This window comes from Tasmannia lanceolata, unplaced genomic scaffold (assembly GCF_043159265.1).
Source record: "Tasmannia lanceolata isolate RefF3 unplaced genomic scaffold, GAP_Taslan_0.1 ptg000008l, whole genome shotgun sequence".
NCBI lineage: Eukaryota > Viridiplantae > Streptophyta > Magnoliopsida > Canellales > Winteraceae > Tasmannia > Tasmannia lanceolata.
In genome coordinates this window covers 20,970,235-20,995,927 of record NW_027518685.1, presented here as the reverse complement: position 1 = coordinate 20,995,927, position 25,693 = coordinate 20,970,235, and the positions used below count along the sequence as shown (strand labels likewise).

The 25,693-nt window shown below is 39.0% G+C and overlaps 1 protein-coding gene across 2 annotated transcripts; it reads left to right on the top strand.

Moving 5' to 3' along the window:
- Nucleotides 1–543: 543 nt before the first annotated feature.
- Nucleotides 544–15,388, top strand: LOC143884758 (putative protein phosphatase 2C 15). Of its 2 annotated transcripts, none has more exons than XM_077388518.1 (8): nucleotides 544–1,432; nucleotides 2,727–2,898; nucleotides 3,000–3,153; nucleotides 3,235–3,298; nucleotides 3,410–3,517; nucleotides 3,706–3,831; nucleotides 4,446–4,597; nucleotides 14,943–15,388. In XM_077388518.1, exons 1-8 carry the CDS (start codon nucleotides 1,220–1,222, stop codon nucleotides 15,160–15,162), a joined length of 1,209 nt encoding a protein of 402 aa, XP_077244633.1. In that variant the 5' UTR covers nucleotides 544–1,219; the 3' UTR covers nucleotides 15,163–15,388. The 2 variants fall into 2 exon arrangements, with proteins under 2 accessions (XP_077244633.1, XP_077244632.1); XM_077388517.1 differs by having other exon boundaries at nucleotides 548–1,432; nucleotides 4,365–4,597.
- Nucleotides 15,389–25,693: the final 10,305 nt, after the last annotated feature.

Here is a 25,693-nt window from a genome sequence, read left to right as displayed (position 1 = left end):
CTGCGGCTCTCGGCTGCATTCCCAAGAAAGAGGGGCAGTATCGTAATATTTTCTAAATCCAAGGGTATTTACTCGACCACTCACGTGCAGACGAATTCAATTCCTCGCAGATGCTATGATGCGCTATAAGCAAACTTTTGTCCGCATAAAGTAGGGCGCGACCTCACTGTAATACAGTGAGGCGCGGCAACTTTGCCGGTGGGTCCCACCATTGTTGATCCTGACCGTTGATTCAATATTGCCCTGCATTGGATCTTCAATATCCCTTATAGTAAACCAATTATAAGATGACAGGTGTGCACTACGCATCCCGCGCATTAAAAGCTCATTCATATGATTACGCGACAGAAACACATGCAGCCAGGCAGCTTTTCTAGTTTTCTTTTTTCCTTCAGATAGGCGATTCCGGTAAATTTTAATAAAACTCATGGCATTTCTGGTATTTCCCCTAATCGGAAACCTTTTCCTGAAAATTAAAAAGAATTTTCAAAGGAATCTCAAAAAGCCTGCAGACAAGAAAAAGACTCTCTCTCTCTACATGAGAGTAAATTAATCGAAGAACTGCCAAATTTCTTACTTGCCGAGGGGAAAAAAATCAAAATAGAGTCAAACTAGAAGAGAAATTCTTATATTAGGATTTCATTTTCTTTGAAATTGAGATTTGACGAGTTAAATTCTACAGAAGTCCAAAGGAAAACGACATTTTAACGTTTTAAACCCTAACAAAACGCGCGGTGTGGAGAAAATCAGGAGATCGTTCTGTTCTTTTGTCCATTTTTAATCAGGGTTTTGTTTTGGCCTTTTGGCCTTTTCTAACCTGAATTGGAAAAAGATGGATGAGAAGAAAAAAGGGCGTTTTCTAAAGCTCTTTTCAAAGAAATCAATTACCCTTTCTTTTTTTAATTGAGAGAACGCGTGGTAAAAAATAAAAATCTACCTAGGGTTTATTTTCTTCTTCTTCTTCTTTTTTTATTAGGTTCTGCTTTTAGATTACTGTGGGATACAGTTCATATCTCGTCATCTCTCCGCGTTTCCGTCTTAATTTCTTCTTCTTGTTTCAGATTGTTGTGTTCAGATCTGAAATTGTTTCTTCTAAGGTCTAGTTGTAGCTAAATGAGCTGACATAGAGAGGTTTATGAAGGATTAGGTTAAGGTTTGGATGCGAAAAGAGATTTTGATTTGATGTTTTGGTGGTAAAGAGTGTGAATCTGAGGTGTGAATGGGGTCAGTGGCCGGAGAAGGGAGGCGGCACCATAATCTGGTGCCGCTGGCCGCGTTGATCAGTAGAGAGATGAGGAGTGAGAAGATGGAGAAACCCTATGTTAGATATGGATCCGCGGCTCAGTCGAGGAAAGGGGAGGATTATTTCTTAATGAAGACAGATTGCCAGAGAGTTCCTGGGAATTCTTCGTCTACCTTTTCGGTTTTTGCAGTATGTTGCTCATAACCTTTTATGATCTCTATCCTTATTTTTTTTATATTAATATGCAATGTGCAAATGAAGGATGAATTCATTTATTTTGTGGGCTTTGATCTTTAATTAGAGTTAAATTTTGTACTTGGATGAATGTTTTTGTCAAATAATTCATTTCAATTCTAATCACATGTATTGGAATCCTTCGTCTACCTTTTTGGTATTTGCAGTATGTTTCTGATCACCTTTTATGATATCTATCTTTTTTTTTATATTAATATGCAATGTGCAAATGAAGGCCTTCACTTGAAGATTGATTGTCTCTTTGTGTTTGAATTGGTTTATTTTGGAGTCTTTCTTCTTGAATTGCAGTAAAATTTTGGAATATGGATGGATCTTTTTGTCAAATCATTCATTTTAATTTTAATCACCAGTATGAGAATTGAATTACTTGTTGAAACTGCAACAGTTGCTTCTTCTCAAATGAAATTTGGGGGCATGCTGAAAATTGTAGATAACCTATCGCTTAATGGTTTTCTGTTAAGCGATATGATTTGTGATGTAAATAGGAAGGCCTTCTTTGGAAGCTTAGGGCGTGTTCGGCAACTATTATTTAAATGGTTTCTCCCTGTTTTGTAGGTTTGGAGAACCTGAAAAGCAATAAAATCCCTAAAATGTAGTTCGGCAAATCTGACCCACCAGGCCTGTTTCTGCCTTTTCTATGTTTTACGTGAATAAAGGATTAGATTTTACGGAGCAACTCGGAGTTGCTTCCGTTGATTCTCTTAAATCCGTTTCCGCCCGATTCTATACGAGAGAATGAGAAGCCTTGCCGAACACGCCCTTAATTGCCTCCTTTAGATTGAATTCATTCATTTCATCATCTTCCATCTTGGATAATGTAATGCTTTGAAACATGGATGATTGTTTGTTCAAATAATTCATTTCAATTCTGAGCACAAGTATCAGAATTTCAATTGCCTGATGAAAGTGCTATAGTTGTTTCTTCTCTGTTGTGAAGTTCAGGACACGCTGAAAACTGTAGGTGATCTACCGGCCAATGGTTATCCGTTGAGTGATTTGGCTGGTGTCTTTCATTGTATTTAAATTTGTCTGTTTGTTGAACATGCAACATGCTACCGGTTTTCATAACTTCTCATAACTTCTCAGAAAAAGTCCAACTTCTCTGTGTTGTCATGTTGAGTGATTTCACTTTAGCTGAAATTGGCATGGAATGCTGATTTCTTTGTTTTTCTTTGGGTTCAATCTATGCGATGATCAGTGGTTCATTATGTGATGAACTAAATTTCAGATATTTGATGGGCACAATGGGAATGCTGCTGCGATATTCACAAAGGAGAACTTGTTAAATCATGTATTGGGCGCAATTCCTCGTGGGCTTGGGCGGGAAGAATGGCTTCAAGCCTTGCCTCGTGCATTAGTTGCAGGGTTTGTGAAGACCGACAAGGAATTCCAGAGCAGAGGCATGGTTTAGTTTTAATTTCTTTTATTGCTTAGGATATGATAGATGTTTCTGGACTTCTAGATAAATTAATTCTGACTGTATTTGTCTTAATGCCACCAGGAGAAACTTCTGGAACCACTGCCACGTTTGTAATAATTGATGGATGGACTGTCACAGTTGCATCGGTTGGAGATTCTCGATGCATTTTGGATGCTCAGGGTGGTGTTGTTTCCCTATTGACTGTTGACCATAGGCTAGAAGAAAATGCTGAAGAGTGGGTATCTATTGTTTTAATCTAGAGTTGTTTTTTATGCCCTTTGAGTACCCATCTAATTTGCTTGCTCTGTAACTGCAGGAGGGAACGTGTCACTGCAAGCGGAGGTGAAGTAGGAAGGCTCAGCATTGTTGGTGGTGCTGAGGTGAAATACTATATTTTTTAAAATTTTGGTTTCACGTGAGAGAAAACTTTTTTGTGTAATTATTACTGTAATGTTTGATAGTGTATGTTTCTCTACTTAAATTCTTTGCAGATTGGTCCCCTCCGTTGTTGGCCAGGAGGTTTATGCCTTTCGAGGTCAATTGGAGACATGGATGTTGGGGAATTTATAGTTCCAATACCATATGTTAAACAAGTGAAGGTATTGGTGTTCTTGTTGAGCCAATACCATTTATTAATCATCTAGAATCCCTCATATAAACTTCTTTGACTTGCTAGTTTCTTTACTACCTTATATGCATGAATGATGAAACAATGAACTAGTTTTGCATTTTATATTGCATCGTACATTCTTATCACCACTTTTAATATTCTCCTCTGGTAAACCAGCTATCAAATGTTGGGGGGAGGCTAATTATCGCTTCTGACGGCATCTGGGATGCACTATCATCTGAGATGTCTGCAAAGTCTTGCCGTGGTTTGCCTGCAGAGCTTGCTGCTAGGCAAGTTGTAAAGGTAATTTAAATGCATCATATTGTTCTTATTTCCTAGTCATGTATTACTTGTAACCATTCATGATTTGGTACTTAAGCCATATTCATGGGAACAATATGTCATGACTTGAACTTTTGATCTGGTGGTATGCATATGACTGTGGAACAACCAGTTACTCCAAACGCTTAAGCTGATGGAGATGTTGTTATTTAATCTTTAATACTTTAACACTCCCTGCCGACCCCAACTAGTTTGGGAGAAAGGCTTAGCTGAGTTGAGTATACTTTAACACTCTCCATCACGTGTGGCCCCTCTTTTTAGGGTTGGTCTACACATGGCACATGTGGACTTCTAATATCAAGGAGGTTTGAAGTTTGAACACATGATCTTTGGCTGTGATACCATGTGAAACAACCAGTTACTCCAAAAGCTTAAGCTGATTGAGATGGTGTTATTTAATCTTTTATACTTTAACAATGACTATATAGAGAAATCAACTCATTAAATGGTAAGTGGTAACACATCCTCATCACATTTGACGGATCATCATTTAGGAAGCGTTGAGGTCAAGGGGGCTGAAAGATGACACGACCTGTATTGTTGTTGACATAATTCCACCCGATCATTCTGTACAGCCTTTGCCCCCACCCAAGAAGCAGAACAAGCTGAGGTCCCTCATCTTCCGGAAGAGGTCCCGCGATTCTTCAAATAAATTGGCCAAGAAGCTATCTGCTGTGGCTATAGTGGAAGAACTATTTGAAGAAGGCTCCGCAATGCTTGCAGAAAGGTTAGTGCTTTTTCTAGTTGAAATTGGATTTTTTTGTACTGCAATGGTTTCTATTTTCTATGTTCTTCTGCTATTTAAGTTTCAGAATTCTCTCTCTTGACAATTGGGCATTTCACATTTCAACCTGAATTGCATGGTATAATGATGCATTATGTATTGTAGGTTTTACTTAGCAATAGTTCTCAACGAATCTGAATTCCGGTGTGCTAGTCAGCAAGGTTTGAATAGAAGGATTATGAATACAATAAGACCTCTATAATGTTATCCTTGGGATGGCCTTCAACTTTTAACTTAGATAAGTTGTTATTTAGTAAAAGTATTAAATTCTAAAATACTAATTAGTACACTATAGTTTACTAAAAAGCATATTAAAAAAATTGTCAAACGAATTTCTTGAGAAGGAAAATTCTCAGGGATTTTTGTATCTTTTTTGTTGCTTTTGGGTTTATGGCGGGGGGAAAGATAAAATGTATACAAATATTAGAAACATGATAAATATACAAAATTAAGAATATATACATACATATATAGGCAGTGCGGGGCTGAAAACCTGGTGGTACGAATAGGGTTCCCTGGTTGCATGCATTGAGTGGTCCCTCCTAGTCCTTATCATGTGCGTTCTTCTTCTGCTCATGTGCAATCCTTCCTTTTCCTCCTTATTCTTGTTGCGTACAGCCACAACAATCAATTAATGGGTTTCAGGCAAGGGGCTTTTTCTCTTAGTCGCTGTAGTAATAGTAGGGGGAGTTTCAGGCCTGTAAGATCAAATCTGCTTAGAAACTCCATCTGGCAAAGTGCTCTTAGTGTAGGATCAAATCAAAAAGCTCTAAATAGATATTTGTTGGCATGTCTTCAAAAAGCTCTAAAACCTGCTTGGAAACTCCATCTGGCAAAGTGCTCTTAGTGTAGGAAAATAGATATTTCAGCAAATCATTTCACCTCTCAGTCAATTTTCCCCATTTCTTCGAGTTTCCTCTCTCAAAAGCAAAACAAAAAGTCCGCAGAAAACCCATACAGAAATTCAAAGAAATTCCATAATAATGACTTAAAAAATCCAAACTTCCAGCAATTTTTGAAATTCGAATCTCAGTAACTTATTGAATAAAAACTGGAAATAAGAGATGAAATACTCGCCCAAGTAACTGAAAAATTGCACACTGATTTCTTTCGTAGGGAGTAAAGGATGTGAGATCATAATAGGAGTCGAGGAAATTACTGGTTTAGTTTATAGAAAACATCACAAAAATATACTCTCTAGACATCACACTTCTAAGGAATTAATTTCGTCAAATCTGTGGTGATGGGTGTCAGCATGGAGGAAAACGAGATTGATTAGTTTGTGAGTGCTTTGGCCTGTACGATCAAATCTCTTTACACCACTTACTTTGGTCTCACACTATGTGTTGGCATGTCTTCAAAAAGCCTGTGGGACCTGATGATTGAAAGTGGAAAAAAGATTAAGCCAATGGAAAAAGGCTTCTCTCCATTGTGGGTAGAGTCACTCTCATCGAAAGTGGTACTAAGTAACCTCTCCATTTATTATATGTTGATCTTTCAATGCCCGATGCTCATCATTATGAGAATTGAGCAACTCCAATGGAATTTCCTGCTGAATGAAAATGAGATTACTAGGAAGTATCACCTGGGTTGCTAGGAAGATGTATGTGAATCGTGAAATAGGGGGAGCCTTGGCTTTAGACCTTAAAATTACTGAATAAGGCTTCTCTGGAAAATGGTTGTGAAAATTTGGAGAAGAAAGAGAAAATCTCTAGAGATGGAGGATCAAAGCAAAATATGGGACCAACTTTAGGGGTTGGAATTCGAAGGATGATTTTGAATGTTGACATCGACAGATCATCGTAGTCACATAATACAAAATCATCATCAGCCATTGTGCTTTATGTATAACTGATGGTCGGTTGACCATCTTTTGATCCACTGTAGTTTCACATGCGAGATTTGGAATTTCATCTTTGGTCTTTTCAGAGTTAGTTGGGTTCTTCCTAGTCATATTGCAGATTTTTTCGTAGCTTGGGATTTTGCTACATGGTCTTCTAGTGGTAGAAAGAATCCTCTAGAACCTCACTCTTGGGCTGCAATTTGGTTAGTATGGAAAGAAAGAATTACGAGTCTTTAAAGGTATATCTAATTCCGCTAAAAGAATTTAAAGGAAAATATTCTTTATCATGATCCAGTGTTCCTCCCTTTGTTCAGGTGTAATTTTGTGACATCTTTCTACAGATCTTGGATGAGATCTGGTTGATATGTTGTAGGAAGGAGCGCCCTAGCCCCATGTGGGTTCTTCCTCTCTAGGATGATTGAAGTTGAACTTTGACGGATTGAGCTTTGGAAACCTAGGACTGGCTGACATAGGGTCTTTTGAGGATTTCTGAGAGAGATCAAGTGGGCCTTCTCAGGTCTCATCCGTGAGACAAACACTAAGGAGGAAGAGTTTCAATCCCTTCACTTTGGGATTCATCTTGTTGACAAAATTTGATTAGATTACCTTATCATTGAGGGCAACTCCCTTAATGTCGTTAGATGGGAAGAGACAACTCCAACTACCCTTGGAGATTTGCGGATGCAATAGAGGAGATTCTCAATGTGATCGTGGTTTATGGCTTTGAGAGCAGACACGTCTGATGTACCCGCCAATTTTGACATTGTTCGATTCAATCACTCCGGGGTTGTCAAAGAACGTATTTTTTTTTTTGGCTCTTTCTCCGTGAGGATCATTTTTCTCTGCATGTATTTTCCTTCTTTTTTTTGTTTTTTTGGTGTATCTTTCCTTTTTCTAGACTGTCTCGGTCTCTTTGTCCCTTTCGCTTCTTGCGGTTTAGTGAAATTACCATTCAATAAAAAAAATGACAACTCTACCAAGTCTAGAATTCACCAATATTAGTAATTTCAAATAGGTTAATGAAGACATTGAATAATCTAGAAAAGGTATAACAGATCTGAGTGATTGTGGAAAATGAAGAAAAATATGCACAATATCGCTTCAAGAGAAGTATAAAATTGACAACCATTCATTTGGAAAATCATTCTTTTTTCAAGCTGATTTCCAAATAATGTTTTTCCCTGAAACACTAACCATTGAAAGGCTACAACCTAGGGATGGGGTAGGATCCGAAATAGATGAAAATCGTGAACAAATGCCAACACTTTAATCTTGGGACAAGGCTTAACAAAGAATCTACCTTAGGGATCATACTTCCATTTAAAAAATATATATATATATATACTTCCATTTGTTTTTGTTTTTTTGAATGGATCATACGTCCAAATTATCTCATCTTTATATCCAAGACAATAAATTTGAACATCTTTGTCATTGCTTATGATCTATCATTAAGAAAAAGAAGAGGGGGGGGGGGGGGGGGGGGCGGCGTGGGGAAAGAGGGGGCAGGGGGCGAGGAGACACTGCCTTGTAATCTAATGAAGTCTTTTGAGCTCTTAGAGATACACCCATCTCTAAAAATTAGAGAACATGCAGCCTTAGGTACATAACTATCATAACAATCTGAGAATTGCGCTATGGGGCTTAAGGCTCATGTAAAGAAACTTGGATTGCTACTGGAAAAAGGATCCTCCCCACACCAGATAACCCATGTCGAACGTTATCCTTCTACCTTTAAATGTTTGGAATTCCTTCCTCCCTCTGGGTAACTCAAGCTCAACTTTGACGAATAATGTATTGGGAACTCGACCCGATCAATATTTGTGGGATTATTAGGAACCATGAGTGGCAGGCCAGATTGGAATTTTCAAGGGCCAGAGGTGTTGCTGTCTCGTTGGAACCGAAAGTTTTGTGTCTGAGGTGTGGTGTCAAGCTTCTGATAGAAATTTTTTTGGCTCCAACAATAATTGAAGGCTTAGTTATAATTCCGGCTCCAACAACAATAATTTAAGTAAATGACTTTACATGTAAGTACTAAGAAGAGGAAAGAAGAAGAGAAGAAGAGAAGAGAACTAAGAAGAGGCAAGAAGAAGAAAAGAAACAAAACAAAAAATCCTGTATTTTGGATAAAACTGGGAAATACTAAGAAGAGGAAAGGCGGAGAGAACTAAGAAGAGGCAAGAAGAAGACGAGAAGGGGAAAAACAAACAGAAAAATGAGGTATTTCAGATGAAACAGGGAATTTCGTCCATTTCGTCTGTTTCGTCCGAATTTCGTACTGGACGAAACCAAATGAAATCCGGAACGAAACGGAAAATATACCGTTTCCATTCCGGAACGAAATGTTTCGTCTATTTCTAACATTTTGGATGAAACAAAACGGAATTAATAACCATGATTGAAGGTGATTCCTTAAGGGTACGTTGGATGCAAGGACATTATAAGTAGAATTAAAGTAGAAAGAATGTAGAAGTAACGTTAGAGTAAAAGTAAAGTTTACTTTCCATAGAATGTTTAGTTGTCATGGAAAGTATCCAAAAAATTAGAACCTGGTGTTTGGTTGAAATAAAAAAACAAAGTAAATGAAAGATACATGCCATCCAAACAAAATAAATGTGGTCCATGCACTAGGTTAGCACCACATGGATAGTGAGTCGCCAAATTATGTTTAGTAGTGGCTCTTAACTGCTAAAATCACATTGCCAAAAAGAGGCATCATCCCTCTTTATTTCAAATGAAACAACCATGAATAAATACTAGAATCTAGACTTTGGAATGTGAGATTGTAGAATTTTACAATTTGCAAATGGGATTTGATAATTGACAAGTTAGCTAGTGACTCTTGGAATACTATATAGGGGTAGTAAAAATCTAAACTATACCATTTGGATGAATGACACAAGGTCCCCACAATAACAAATTAACAACTAAGGCGCAGATGCAGGACAATACCTAGAATAGGGAAAAATCCTACACTCCTAATGGGATTAAGACTTTAGGACAATTTAGGGCTTATGCGGAAAATTAAAAGAACACATAACAACTTACCTAGGGCCGAATTAACTCCTAATTAATCTATGGGCAGCAGCAATAATGAGACTTAAATAGCATAAATAATTGTAAAGATTATAATTAAGAACGAACCAAACCTTATACAAATCAATCAAAGCGATAAAGATTTGTTAGATGAATTGATAATCGCAAGATTCGTCCGAAACTAGGCCTACGCATGCAACCAATTAAAAGAACCAAAAACTAATGCAAGTACCAATGAAATAGATGTCACACAAGCATGAAAATAATAATATCCAATGAAGAAAAACAAAAAAAAATGTTCGCAGCAGTAAAAGATTCAAAACGGAACAGTTTTGGGTTGTAGGGGTATTTTGGTAATTTGGCAGATTTGAGATTTTGGCTTAATACTGCTGTCCCAATTTTAGGTTAAGGTTTAGAAGGTAAAAGAAAGGTTAATCTTGGGTTTAGGCTCTGTTTGGTAGTAGGTCTAAGCTATGGATCTTAAAAAAGAGTTTCGGGCTTGAAAATGGTGCAAATTTTTAATAAGGCTCAAAAGGGGTTTAAAGTTAGGGTTCATGGGGTGTTTAGGCTGAGGTTTAATCATAAAAAACAATCATTCAAAGTCTCGAAACAAGATCTTGAAGAAAGAGAGAGATTTATGGATTTTGTGTTTTTGTATTTTAGGGTTCAAGAACAAAGAAAAAAAATAAATTTGATTTACTAACCTTCTTTGTGCTGATTTGATTGAAGAAATAGAAGATAATAGAGGAGAGGAGATGAGAGAAGATGGTTCCAAACCACCAAGAGGAGAAGAGAAAAAGAAGTCCAAGCCACAATAGCTCTCATAAAAGAAAATCTCAATTCTATTCAATATTCAAAGTCTCTTTGCATTGCTTTCATAAGATGTATTTATAAGAAAAAGAAACCCTAGAAGATAACCTAAAGTTAAGAACTAATCTCAACCATTCATCTAATCTAAAGCAAAGCTAAATAAAGATAAAAACTTACCAAAAATTGTATTCCCGTCATTGACCTATACCCCTTCCTAAAAACACTCATAAAATCATGTGATCTTGGGCCCATTACATAGGTAATTGAAAAACCTTTCTAATAATACCAAAAATACACCAAACGGGTGAGATTTGATGCCTAAAAAGTAGCCTACAAATAAAATGACGAAAATAATAGTTAAAATATAAAAACTTGTTCAACGCCAACGACTAGAACAATCTTTATGATTTCCATCTGCATCATTCTCCTCTGCTTGAAAAAGAACTCGCCCTCGAGTTCTATTCCGCCTGGATCAAATATGTATACGATCCGCTGATTCAATATAAGTCGTAATCTGTCAGAGTCTCGAATGCCGTAACACGCTCGTGGGAACTGTAAGAACCGTCTGAAATGCCGGCAGAGTGAGAGGGAAGAAATCGCCCCTGAAAAATCATAAGAACGCAAACGGCTGCGGAGAAGTAATCTGTCTGGAAAGATAGCAACATTCTCCTCCTGGATCGGCAGGATCAGCATGACAGCTCTGTGCAGTATCAATCCATGACCATCCTCTAAAATATCAACATCCGCTGGAATCGCAACAGGCTCAATGAAATCGGCAACAAAAGCGTCTACTATAACTTTATCTGGCTCAGTAATGGCAGACTGACAAACCTCGTGATGATCATCATGTTCACTGATATCGTCGGTCTCAACCTCCACAATCATCTCGATCGGAGCATCGACTGTAGAGTCAATACTGTCATTGTTCTCATGTACTATAGAATCGGCATCCTCAGTCACAATGTTCATCATGGCCTCGATGTCTGCAATCACTACAATAGGCTCAGACTCCGTATACCCAGCAACTCTGTCATCAGTGGCGCACTCTTCACCAAGAACATTCGACACATCACTAGCATCAACTGCGTCTGGCATGTTGTGGGAGTGGGTAACATCGGTTGTGGGCTTATAGCTCTCGACTGTGGTAACATGAATAACGTCGGTTGGTAACATCGGTACCATGGAATCTCATGGCTAACGGTTTGTAGCTTTCGACTACGGGCTTCACGGTCTCGATTGCAGGCTTCATGGTGCTCTCTACTAAGCTGTATCTCTTCGCGGAGAAGATTCAGATATGCCATATTGTCTCTAATGAATTGAGCTAACTCATCATTAGATAATGGACTGCTAGACGTCATCGTGTGGACTCGGTTTTTTTCTAACACCCTAAAAGGTTTCCTAAAAAAAACTCTGTGCTCTGATACCAAGCTGATGCAGGACAATACCTAGAATAGGGAAAAATCCTACACTCCTAATGGGATTAAGACTTTAGGACAATTTAGGGCTTACGCGGAAAATTAAAAGAACACTTGACAACTTACCTAGGGCCGAATTAACTCCTAATTAATCTATGGGCAGCAGCAATAATGAGACTTAAATAGCATAAATAATTGTAAAGATTGTAATTAAGAATGAACTAAACCTTATACAAATCAATCAAAGCGATAAAGATTCGTTAGATGAATTGATAATAGCAAGATTAGTTTGAAACTAAGCCTACGCATGCAACCAATTAAAAGAACTAAAAACTAATGCAAGTCCCAATGAAATAGATGTCACACAAGCATGAAAATAATAATATCCAATAAAGAAAAAAAAAAAAAAAGTTCAGCAGCAGTAAAAGGTTCAAAACGGTCTAGTTTTGGGTTGTATGGGTATTTTGGTAATTTGGCAGATTTGAGATTTTGGTATAATACTGCTGTCCAAATTTTAGATTAAGGTTTAGAAGGTAAAAGAAAGGTTAATCTAGGGTTTAGGCTCTGATTTAGTGGTAGGTCTAAGCTATGGATCTTAAAAAAAAGGTTTCGGGCTTGAAAGGTGTGCAAATTTTCAATAAGGCTCAAAAGGGGTTTAAAGTTAGGGTTCTTGGGTGTTTAGGCTGAGGTTTAATCATAAAAACAATCCTTCAAAGTCTCGAAACGAGATCTTGAAGAACGAGAGATCTATGGATTTTGGGTTTTTGTATTTTAGGGTTCAAGAACAAAGAAAAAATAAATTTGATTTACTAACCTTCTTTGTGCTGATTTGATTGAAGAAATAGAAGATAATAGAGGAGATGAGATGAGAGAAGATGGTTCCAAACCACCAAGAGAAGAAGAGAAGAAAGAAGTCCAAGCCACAATAGCTCTCACAAAAGAAAATCTTAATTCTATTCAATATTCGAAGTCTCTTTACATTGCTTTCATAAGATGTATTTATAAGAAAAAGAAACCCTAGAAGATAACCTAAAGTTAAGAACTAATCTCAACCTTCATCTAATCTAAAGCAAAGCTAAATAAAGATAAAAACTTACCAAAAATAGTATTCCTGTAATTGACCTATACCCCTTCCTAAAAACACTCATAACTTGCTCAAATCACATCCAAATCATGTGCTCTTGGGCCCATTAGATAGGTAATTGAAAAACCTTTCTAATAATACCAAAAACACACCAAACGGGTGAGATTTGATGCCTAAAAAGTAGGCTACAAATAAAATGACAAAAATAATAGTTAAAATATAAAAACTTGTTCAACGCCAACGACTAGAACAATCTTTATGATTTCCATCCGCATCATTACCATTGAGCGAGAACTCTCTTTGTCTCACTAGACGTTAGTGGATATCCACCACTAGTAAAGAATGATCCCTCACGAAACCCTGCCAACCATATTGTAAGCACAGTTCATTGGCATCCTTGTTCAAATCTACATGCAAAACATTCCACTAGGACCCAGTACCGAAACAATTGAAGATTGTTTCTCTTGGATATGTTTCAAGAATGGCCATTGCTATGTTTGGTTGCTTGGAGTGGCTCGGAGAGTAATGGAATAGGAAGGGAGGAGACAAGCATTTTGATTTGCCTAGAATTATCTCGGAAAATTGTGTAGTAGTGTTTGGTTGTCTAGAATTATCTCGGAGAGTAGGAGAAAAAGTAGGGGGTGTCATTACCAATATAGGGAGAGAGGAGAGGGGGGTGGGGGGGGGGGGGGAGAGAGAGAGAGAGAGCATCATTCCCTAGAAAATTCAACCATAATTCTTTGCTTTTGGAAGGAGACAAGCAATTATTACATGAGAGACATCCAAGGGAATCAAAGGGAGTCCAATGCATTTTGGCAACCAAACGTGGAATGGCATGCCAAATCCAAATTAAATTCCGACGGCTGCCGAGCTTTTGTGCAACCAAACGAAGCACATGGGATTCCCTCAAATACAAAGACTCAATTTGTATCATCCTCAACATTACTGAGAAAACTTATAGTAAAATTTTATGTTGATTATCGTTAAAACAGGGCAATTTATTCATTGGCATAACTATCCCCACATGTGAATTCCTTGCAAAATAACTGCCTAACAGCAATTTTCTTATCAATGTAACACAAAAAAAGTGCAAAATCAAGGAAACTCCGCAAAACCTCTTTGTTATTCTTCATTTTAGTAATTGTAGTTCATGTTGAATTCAGATAGACCCAAAATCCGCGTAAAATCATCATTCGTTTTTTTCCTTTCAAAAACCAAAAAGGTGATAATTTTTTGAAATTATTTTCCAAGGATTAAAGCTAAACATAACCAAAAAAATCCGAAAATCTACATATCACATTCCAGGGCGGATGTATGCAGATTAGATAAAAAAGCAAATAGAGCTAGGGAGAGAAAATTACCAGTCAATTGTCGGTGGTGCCAGGGAGGAAGACTTTGAAGAAATGAGGCTGCTTCTCGTCAGAACAGATAATGCCATCTTTCACCATTTCAGGGGTGTTCCTATAGAATAGGACCCTTCTGTTCGTTCTATAAAACCCTAGATTTTCATTTTCACTCCCTTAGACGACAACGGCCCAGAATTCCGACAATGGTAAAATGTCCGGCATTAATTCGAAATCCCTGTTGAAACTGTATGAGTTCGTGATAAAAGCCTGATGCCTGAGCAAGGACAATCACTCACGAACTCACTGAAGAAATTCGTTTTTGAAACTCGGTCTTTTCTACAAATACAAGAATAGGTCCTAGATCCGTGTGACTTAATATTAGATTCGATTTTTTGTTGGGTCAGGTTGGATTTTTAATCAGGCTCATGCTATGATTTTGACTTCATAATCATTTATCCAAAAACTACTCAGCAACTGTCGGACAAGTGGGGTAATGATGGGGTCAACCAGAAAAGTTTGGGTAGAGAGCTGGATCTACGCATTGACTAGGTAAGTGTCCTGTAGTAAGAGGAGTAGCTATGAACCTTGTAGACCATTCCCATGGGGGTGATGGAGGGAGGGCCCCAATTGGGAGTCATCCTTCGGAACCATGTCACATCCTGGATCTAATGAAATATGATGAATTGAGACGGTATTTTGGAAAATGAAACATGATGTTGGTCTTAACTCTAGTTTTCATGTGAACGAATTTCAGGCTTGGGAATGACTCAACAACAGGATCAACGACATCGGGTCTTTTCACGTGTGCTGTATGCCAAGTGGATCTCGCACCAAGTGAGGGGATCTCAGTTCATGCCGGCGCCATCTTCTCTACCAGCGCAAAGCCTTGGGAAGGCCCCTTCCTCTGCGCCAGTTGTCGTAATAAAAAAGACGCCATGGAAGGAAAACGCCCTAGTGGAGTTAAAGTGGTATAGCACTCTTCCCCTTTTATTATCTCTCCCTCATTTTTTTATTATGCCCCCATTTTTCTGGGCTTTTCTATTGTTTGAATTTCAGAATCTTGTTGTATGTTCATGTATGCAATATTTGCAAATAATGCAGGATGAGTTTTAGCATCTGAAAATGAAACACTTGGGCAGAATTTAGCTTTATAATGTGAAAGAAAAAAGAAGTAATTGAAAGTTGGTTTGCTTCATGATTTATTAAGGTCTCCAAATCCCAATGAAGAATTGTTTAAAATTCTGCCCAATTGTAACATTGCGTGTAAATCTTTTTCAGTGACTGAATATGAAGGATGCATTTCTGTCATTTTATCTCTTAATAAATTTTACAGCCCTCGTGATTTCCAGCTGTAGTTTATATAAAAACCACTAGAAAACAAGAAGGAAAAAAAAAAAAAAAAACAATTCAACGAATAATTGTTGGGAAATGATTTCTGTGCTCCCGTGTTTTGATAAACATGCGCTCCACTTGTTTGTCGTGTAGTATTTAAAGGGATGTCAGAGGATATTAGGGTTCTCAAAAAGCTCTTAAAACCCTTTAAATACTACACGACAAACAAGTGAGAGCGTGTTTATCAAAACATTGGAGTGCCGAAATCATTTCCCTAAATTTTTCACTGTATTGTAGGGTTTTATCAATGCTCTCTCCACTCGTGCCTCATTAATTCTCTCCTTCTTCATTCTCAACTCGTCTTTTACAGTTGGACCCACGATTATTCTGTGGAATGATTATTCATAGTTTCCAAACATGCCCTTAAATCTTACACATGGGATGTCCGTTTGGTATGGGACTAAGACATGGGTGGGTCGATTTTTGGGAAGTTGGGTTGAACATTTACCCTAAAATGGGGGTCGGTTCCAATTCATTTTTAAATGTTCTACAAGGTAAGTGGTTTTGATTTCAATATAAGTGCCGCTCTGCCCTCTACCCAAAAAGTGCCTCTTACCATTGATGGCTGGCACCAATATCAGCTCCTTTACTTTCTTGCTTGTCCGAGGGCATCACCAAAACAATCAATGAGGCATAGGTTTTTCTACAAAAGACTAGGAAAAGTATAAAATTATGGAGAGGAATGCTAAAATTAAGGGCGGCCTTGCAAAAGACCAGCACAAGGGTGCTCCCATTGGATCGCCAAACCGCATTTATAAGCATTTATTATTCCTTTATTTTTGTGTTTTACAGAGCCATAATAAATAGTATTTGGCATCGTGGATCAAATGAGAGCGCACTTGTGAAGGACTTTTGCAGGGTGCACTTCAATTTAGACTTCCCCATCGATAGGAAAATTATTTGGGAGCCGAAAGTAACTAAACCAGGAATCGTTTGAATGGTGCGTGGGTTCAATTTTCACGATCACATTCTTTTCAATAATTTCCTACTTTGAAAGTTTGCCGAATTGTTCTTGAAATTCGAGTTTAATTCAAAAAAACATTCTTGAAGTATTCACTATTTTTTAAAGTTTAAAATAGGCAACAGCTTGATTAGGCTGTAGTTGTGAACATCTAAGTTTAGCACATAGTTAGTCGTTGGCTCTACCATGATTGGGCTTTTGGTCTGCATTCACATTTTCAAACACTAAGGCCGCGTTTAGGTACCCACAAGATTTAGATTTGGATTTCTCACATTTGTAGTTGAGATTTGGAACTGGATCAAATCCTTCGATTTCCAAATCAGCTACAACAGTGAAAAAAAATCTACTTTCAAATCTTTTCTGCAAGACATTATTTGGAAATCCATATTTGTGGCAATTACCTTCACCCTCGCTGCTCCTCAACCTTACCGCAGTAGCAACAAGGCGTCCCTCCCTCCCTCCTCTCGTACAACATGAGCATAAGGATGATTGATGTATTTTGTACCCAAAACTCAAATCCAAATCCAAATACAAAAGCATGAGGTATCCAAACGGGCCTAAGGGCACCTTTTTTTTTTTTTTTTTTTTTGAAAGGTAACTAATATTATTTCCCAATCAAGATTACAAAGGCTGGGAAAGGCGTCCCACTCATGCAAATACATTGGAAATCAGTAGACCTGCAGCAAAACGGTTAGCACCCAAACCTTGACAACTCCATCCAGAAAGCCTAAACAAGATCTAACTGTGGTGGTGCTCCTTCACTCTCAAGGCCCTCCCTTCCCTCCCACACTAAGAGCATGTTTGGTTCATTATATTTTCCACATTCAATCAGGATATTCCGAGACCAAGAATTGGGAAGGGGGTAAATTTATCACTACCCTTTAATAATTGCATAAACCCAGCTATTCTGCAAACAAAATTCAGATGCTGCGTTCCTAGATAAATTCCGGTTTAAAGAAAGAAAAAAACACCAGCTTAGTCTTTTCTTTTTATTTGGCTTTTTCATAGCTATTTGGGAACCTCTTCAAATAATAAAAGACAAAGATGAGTTAGTGCAAATATCAAAACAGTGCTATATGTCTTGAACCCCAGCTTAGTAAGCGAGTATATAGAAACCCTATAGAAGAGAAATCATTTTCAAGAAAAGGAAACAAAAAGGGTGGAAATGGAGGCATTTTGTTTTAGAAAAGACAGACAGGAGGGGGTTGAAAAATTGAAAAGAGGGTGAAAAAATCATTTTCTTTTGCTCTCCCATTTTGTAACAGTTTGTTTTTTATATAGTTGTGTAACGTTAAGGGAAGTGATATATCGTCCTTTTTTTACTTGACATTGCTCTCTCTAGTATAAAAGAAATGAACGCTCTCTCTTTCTCTCTCTCTAACACACACAAAGCACAAATGAAAAAAAAAAATTAAATTAAAAGACAAACAACAAAAACAACGAAGAAAACAAACAAATATAAGTGGAAACAGTCATTCCTTATTATATTTTATTATATCATAATCCCATTTCAATGGTATGCAAAGAAAGGTTAAGAGACAAAAACAGTGGTATCGCTTGTCCACAACCTCCATTTACATGTCCTAAAAGTAGTCAGCGATATTGGAGTTCTTCGCCATGATGCTCACAGCATTTAAAACATAATCCGAGGCATACACAGCAATAGTGCGTAAGGCACTGACCATCACAAAATTTCCCTGAAAACAACAAATCCAACCATAAGCCCTCCTTATCCTTTCACAAAATATACAAAATAAGTACAAAAACCAATACTAGAAAGCTCTTCTTAAGGCTATTTTTTTCTTATAGTAAGGTAGAGATGACAGTAGAAAATGAAATTGGAATAAGATGTTTACAGTGATCTGGTTTGTAAGGGATAGGTGTGACATTGAACTCGTTGACTAATAGATGACGATTAGTTGCTTCAGCAACCTCTTTTGTTGCAATGGCAGCCACAAGGAGTGCTATAAAGAAGAATTTCAAAGACCTCATTTCTCCTAAGCTTGTGTCTGGCAATGTCTCTGTGCCCTATATATATATATATATATATATATATATATATATATATATATGGCAAGTTTTATCATCTTTTTTTTTAGTCAGTGATGACTGTACTTTGTTAAAAAAATCTGCAAGCTTATCTTGTTGCTTCTAAATTGATTTTATGAATTTGTAGACATGAATCGAATCTTTCTTTTATTGGAATAATTTTAATTAGAGGAAATCTATGTAAAAGTTAAAAATCACGGTAAGCATGCGTTTTTATTTTGGGGAAATGATAATGTACCTTTTGTCTGAAATTGTGAGAAAGGGGGGCTATTTTCTAAATTGTCAAAGAAGGGAGGAGGGAGAAAACTTAGCCCATTTTAAGACGGGAATGCCCTTTGTAGCATTTTTCACTATTTTTTTACTTTTTCATCTTTCTACCTTATCTTCTCTGACTCCATTTTCACTGTAGTTTGCCTCTACCCTCTCTGTTTCCCACCGGCAACGAGAACCACCCTCTAGAGCGATTCCACTCCATCTTCACCACCTCCTTGAACGAAGTTGAGGTTAGTCCCTTCTCCATTTTATATTTTCTTGAGGTTCTTCCTTTTTACATTTGGGTTTAGGGTGAGGTTTGAGACCCTCCATCTCCATCTTCACCTCCTTGAACCTCTATTCCTCTGGTTCTCAACCAACATATTTTTGTTTGTCGTTTTTTTTATTTCCTCCGGTTCATACCATGAATTTTTTTCCTGGAATATTAGCTTATCAGTGGGAGAGGTATAGATACGAGAGGTACTGGATGAGTAGAGGGAAAGAAAAGCCTGAAAAACCAGGAAACAAAAAACTCCATTCAAAATCTTAGTCTTTTTCCTGATTTTTTAGCCACATCTCACCCTCAAGTCATCGGTGCGCTCTCAAATCTCTCCTCCCATCCCCTATCCCTCTCTTACCACTTGGAGACACAAATTTATCATGAAAAAAAAAAAAAAAAATTCTTAGCAGCTAAACCTGACTTATAATCAACACTATTTTGGAGTTTCACTATAATATAACCTGATGTCAATAGTTACTGAGATGAAAGGAGTATCTAAACTCCTTTGTCATGGCATAGGAGTTTAATACTATTATAAAGTTTCAACCAGTGGTGAGAGAGGGGTAGGGAGAGTGGGAGAGGGAGAGATTTGAGAAGGCAGGAGCGGGGAGATGGTCTGAAGTGGTTGAAAAATAGGAAAAAACAACTCTATTTTGAGTAGAGTTTTTCACTTTTTCTTTATCTTGTGCCCACACCTCCTCCGTCTGCATGAACAGAGGAAATCGTGCCCAACCTCCTTGGTTGGTGCAGAAAAATCGTAGAGCAAGAAGGATTGAGAAAGCTGAGGTAAAGAGAAAAAAATGGGAAGATGGGGGATTGGAAGTGCTGCAGGTGTAGGTTTTTCAACTTCCGAAGAAGAGCTGAGTGCTGGGGTTGCGGCAAAGTCTGGTCATCGATGGATGTTAATATTGAGGGAGATAGAGAGAAGCGCAATCCTCACGAAAAAGCTGAAATAAGGAAGAAGGTTGAGGTAGATGATGGTGTCAAGGAAAAGGTTACCACATCACCTAATCAGTTTATTAACTATGGTGACTCAGATAGTGGGGAGATTGTGTCACTTGCATCTATAAAAGGGGTTGAAAACAGTTTATGGGGAAAATTTAGGTGTGGGTGGTCAGGTAATGTTAAGGCCATTGAGGAATGGTTGAGAAAAAGAGCAGAGATTGGTGGGGAGTTAAAGGTATACAAGATAGCTGAGCTTGAGGTCTTGATTATTATGCAATCCAGACCGGAGATTGAGAAGGCGAAAAATGGTGTGGTTTGCGGCTAACAACTCACCATTAGTGGAACTATTAAACTGGCATAAGAAGTTCGATACTCTGAATGAGGAGGGGTGGTGGAGAATAACTGGGATCCCACCACAAGCTTAGTGTTTGGAAAATTTTAAGAGAATTGGAAGTAAGATTGGCAGAGTGTTAGAAGTGGATGATTCATGTAGATCGGCAAGGGGATACTTCGAGGCGAGAATACGATTGGCGACTAGCCGGAGTTGTCCGGTGGTGGTGGCGGTTCCGACCAGTGTTGAGGGAGTCATAATTTGGGCCAAATGTGCTAGAGTTGAACATACGGTGAGTGACAAGTCAAAATCGCCGGATTTGGATGGGTATGAGGACTCTAGCTATGATTCCAGCAGCTTTATGTCACCCCGGAGCAACGATAATGGATCAGAGGAGGAGCTATCGGCGGGGGAGGCTCTCGTTAACATTTCTCCGGTAGGTGTTCTGTTACCGGCTTATTCTAGCGAAAGGGCGCAAGATAGTGACGAGTTTGAAAACTCTGAACTAGAAACACGTGTCGGTTTACATGAGGCCGCAGTTGGGCGGGATTACAGAAGGATGGAAAATAGCTGTATCGCACACGATAACAATTACTTGACGCGTGAAAAGACCGGCTGTAGTGGGTCTCTTTTACCGGGGATAGCAGGTCACCAATTTGAGGAAAATCGGAACATTGGGGATTGGGATGGGTACGAAATTATTCCTGGGATTCATTCGAGTGGGCCCCTGAGTGGGTTAAAAAATCACCTTAATCTTTTGGTGGATAGTTTTGTGGGCTTTTTGGAAGGAAATGGAGTGGCTAAAACTGGGCCCAGCACCCCTAGTTTTGATAGGAATGGAATTAGGAAGCCCGTACAATCTTCTCCGGCCCTAATCAATTTATTCCAACCATTGGAAAGTCAGGGTATCCAATTCGGTGTGGAGAGTGCGGAGAGGGAAGTTGATCAAAGCCCAGATTTGGCTGCTGCTGGTCTTTCTTCTTTGAGGGTGGAGAGCAGAGAAGACGAGGTTGGCTTCAAACACCCTAATGCGGTGAGGATGAAAAGGAGCTTTAGAGACATCATTCCGCAGCAGGTGAGCACTTCAATTAATGCGGATGGAGTATTCAAGAGGATTGTTGAAGATTTGGACAGCAACCCACTTCCGAATCGATTGTTTACTGGATCTGCGGATACCTTGGATTCTTGCCTGGATGGAGGGTGCCACAGCCCTAGCTTTCAGGTATTTGGGAGCAATGAAAATATCGAGCAAATCAATTGTCCTCGACAGAGGTTAGGGGTCAGTATCCTTTGCGGTGTGGCAATGGAAGGTACTAGCAATTTTAATTCGATTTTGGATAATGGGTTTTTGTCTCCTTTTGCTGAATTGCAGGGATTAGATGCAGGAATCAGTAGTGTATAAGGGGCTTCTGACAGGAAAAATCTAGAATTTTCGAGTTTATATTCGTCACATTTTTCTCCAATTTCTCTAGATGTGGCTTTTGATAAGACATCCAAGAATAGTCCAGGGCCTAATTCTCAAGTGAAAGTTTCTTCTGACATCAGGCTGGGGGGTGATGAAAAGGTAGAAGGAGGGGATGATTTAGATGGGGTAGAGGCCATGGTGGAGCATACAATTGGTGTTAGTAAGGTGTTAGGAGTTGAATACTCTGGTCCGGTGGGTGGCTTTCATGAGATGATTAGGGAGGCCGAGGTTCGAGAGGCAGAGGGAGTTTTGGCTAGGTCAGAGTGTCCTACTGAAAAAAGGACGATTAGGGAACTAGCTAAGTTAAAGACTGAGGTGAATTATGGGGGGAAAGTGGGTGAGGGAAAAATGGGTTACTCTCCCTCCGATATGAAGAAAAGGGGTCGGAAGGGGAGGAAATTTGTCAAAGTTGGTTCCCTATGAAGATTTTATCATGGAATATTAATGGTCTGGGATCTTTGGAGAAACAGGCTCAGGTTAAAGAAATGGTTCGAAAATGGAAGCCGACCCTATTATGTATTCAGGAAACTAAGTTGGAGGTAGTGGATAGATATCTATTGAGAAATATAGGTGTTAGGGGTGATTGGAGGTTCTCCTTTGTGGAATCAAAAGGGACCTCGGGGGGAATATTAGTAGCTTGGCATGAGTCGGTGTGGTCTTTTAAGAAGGAGTGGAAATGATGCTTCTCCTTATCCATCGTCCTTTTGAGGACGGAGGATGCTTTATGCGTAACTTTTACTGGGGTATACGGCCCTTCGTTAGGAGCGGAGAAAGGGTTGTTATGGGAGGAGCTTAATGGGGTTAGGGGGAGATGGGACCATCCTTGGTGCATTGGGAGTGATTTTAATGAGATTAGGTTTGTTGGTGAAAGATTGGGGTGTAGGAGATCGGTTAAAAACATGAGGTCATTTGATGAGTTCATTGCAAAAAATGAATTAATTGATCTTCCATTGGCTGGATCTCGATTCACGTGGTGTCGGGGTGAGTCTCAGAGTAGGATTGATCGATTTCTCTTTTGTCATGGATGGTTGAAGCTGGTCCCTGAGCTTTTTCAAAGGTCCATTGTTCATTCGGTCTCAGATCACTGCCCTATCATTTTGGACCCGAGAATGGAATCTTGGGGTCTCCCTCCTTTCAGATTCGAGATTGCATGGTTACTGGTCCCTAGCATGGTAGAAAAGCTAGGTAGCTGGTGGACATCCTATGAATCTGTGGGTCCATCTGATGTTAGAATCGGTAGGAAGCTAAGATTTGTGAAGGAGAGATTAAGGGAGTGGGTGAAGGAGCAAAGGAGTATTGATCTAACCCGGAAAGTGTGGTTGGAAAGTAGAATAGAGGAAATTAAGGACCTCGAGGAAAATGGGCTAGGGTCTTTTGATTTGAGGGAGGAGCTTGGTAGGATAAAAGAAGAGCACAAAGGGGTGTTGTTACACGAGGAAATCTCATGGAGACAAAAATCAAGAGATAGGTGGATAAAGGAGGGGGATAAAAATACGGCATACTTTCATGCCGTGGCCAGTGGAAGGAGGAGGAGAAATAGGATAGATTCTTTATTAGATATGGGAGTGGCAGTATCGGGTAAAGATGAGATTTCCAGAGTTGTTTTACAGTTTTACAATTCCTTATATACTTTGGATGGGGGTCCCAGACCAACTCCGGAGCATCTTGACTTTAGCAGTTTGGATCTATCTTTGTGTGCGGAGTTGGAAAAACCGTTTGAGAAGGAGGAGATTAAGAGAGGGGTTTTTGCTCTGAGCAAAGATAGAGCTCCGGGGCCGGACGGTTTTTGTCTTGCCTTTTTCCAATCTTGTTGGGAAAATGTGAGAAAGGACATATTAGATTTTTTCATGGAGTTTTTTAATGGTATGGAGTTGGACAAGGGCACGGGGGCTACCTTCATCACTCTTGTTCCTAAAGTAGCGGGGGCAACAAAAATTGCAGATTTCCGTCCTATTAGTCTTGTGGGTAGTTTATATAAAATTTTGGCTAAGGTTCTAGCGGAGCGCTTAAAGAAAGTTCTACCGGTAGTTATCTCTGATTATCAAAGTGCTTTTGTAGCGAAGAGACAAATATTAGATTGCTCCCTTATTGCCAATGAGGCCATAGATTATTATCGTAGGCTCAAGTTGAGAGGAATTATTTGCAAATTGGATATGGAAAAGGCTTATGATAGAGTGGAATAGGACTGTTTAGATTTCCTGTTTGCTAAAATGGGTTTTGGGAATAGATGGCGCAAATGGATTATGTCCTGTGTATCCTCAGCGTGGTTTTCAGTGTTGTTAAATGGGTCTCCTAAAGGCTTTTTTAAGTCTTCTCGTGGTCTTCGGCAAGGGGACCCTTTATCTCCCTTCTTGTTTGTCATCGTGGCGGAAACTCTGAGTAGATTGTTAGCTAAAGGATGCGATATAGGGTTGTTCAATGGCTTCAGTATTGGGAGAGACTGTGTGGAGGTCTCTCACCTCCAGTTCGCGGATGATACGCTCTTGTTCTGCGTTCCGGAGAGATCCCAAGTGTTAAATTTAAAGTCCGCTTTGAGATGTTATGAAATGTTAACGGGTCAAAGATCTAATTTCCATAAGTCTAGATTGTTTGCGTTGAATGTCCCCTTGGAAGAGGTTCTGGAGTTCGCGAGGTTATTGGGCTGTGAGATGGATAATCTTCCGGCCTCGTATTTGGGTCTGCCCTTGGGGGTTGGAAGACCAAATAAGGCATTTTCGGAGCCGATTTTAGAAAGGATTGGGCATAGGCTGGATACTTGGAAGAGAAATTTAGTATCGAGAGGTGGAAGATTGGTTTTAATCAAGGCAGTCTTAGCAAATATTCCTGTATATTTTATGTCTCTCTTCAAGTGTCCTGTCAGTGTCTTGTTGAGGATTGAAATGATCCAACGTAGATTTTTGTGGGGAGGTAATGAGGACAAAAAAGGAATCTCTCTGGTGAGTTGGAAGGATTTTGTGTGCCCATCAAAGTGGGTGGTTTGGGTATTAGAAGATTTAGGGAGTTTAACCACGCTTTGCTTGGAAAGTGGTTATGGAGAATTAGCGAAGAAAGATCTCATTTGTGGGTTAGGGTCATTTGTAGTAAGTAAGGTTGTCAACCCGGAGGGTGGGAGTCTTTCGATAATTTTAAGTCAAAGGGGCTAACGGTGTGGAGAGATATTTTAAAAATGTCCCCCCTATTCAACCTGAATATTAGATTTAGGGATTATGGAGGGGATAGAGTTAAGTTTTGGAGTGATTTATGGTGTGGTGATAGCCCGCTCAAGTTGTTGTTCCCAGAAATTTTTCGGGTTGCGGTGAATAAAGAAGCTATGGTGAGTGAGTGTATGGTTAGTAGGGATGGTGTTTGGGAATGGTGCCCGGCTTGTAGAAGAAGGTTCTTTGCTTGAGAGTTAGATTCTACGACTAGACTTAGGAGGCTTTTGGATTATGGCTACATTAAAAGAAAAGGGATGGATAAGAGAATATGGATTGCAGATTCTTCTGGGTTTTTTTCTATCAGATCTTTCTATACGAGCCTGATGCCCTGCCCGACTCCCTCTTTTTCAGGAAAGGTGTGAAAATTTCATTGTCCGCCGCGGGTTAGTATCTTTGGTTGGGCCGTATGTCGCGACAGGATTCAAACCATTAACTTTATGAGAAACCGAGGTATGTGACTTGTTGATCATTGCCTCCTATGTCTTGCGGATGGGGAATCTGCAGATCATCTATTTATGCATTTTTCGTTCACCCGGTCTATATGAGGTCGCATATTTCTGAGATTTGGGATCAGCTGGATTTTCCCTAGGTCTATTGAATTGTTGTTGCAACAATGGAGCTTTGTGCCTTGGA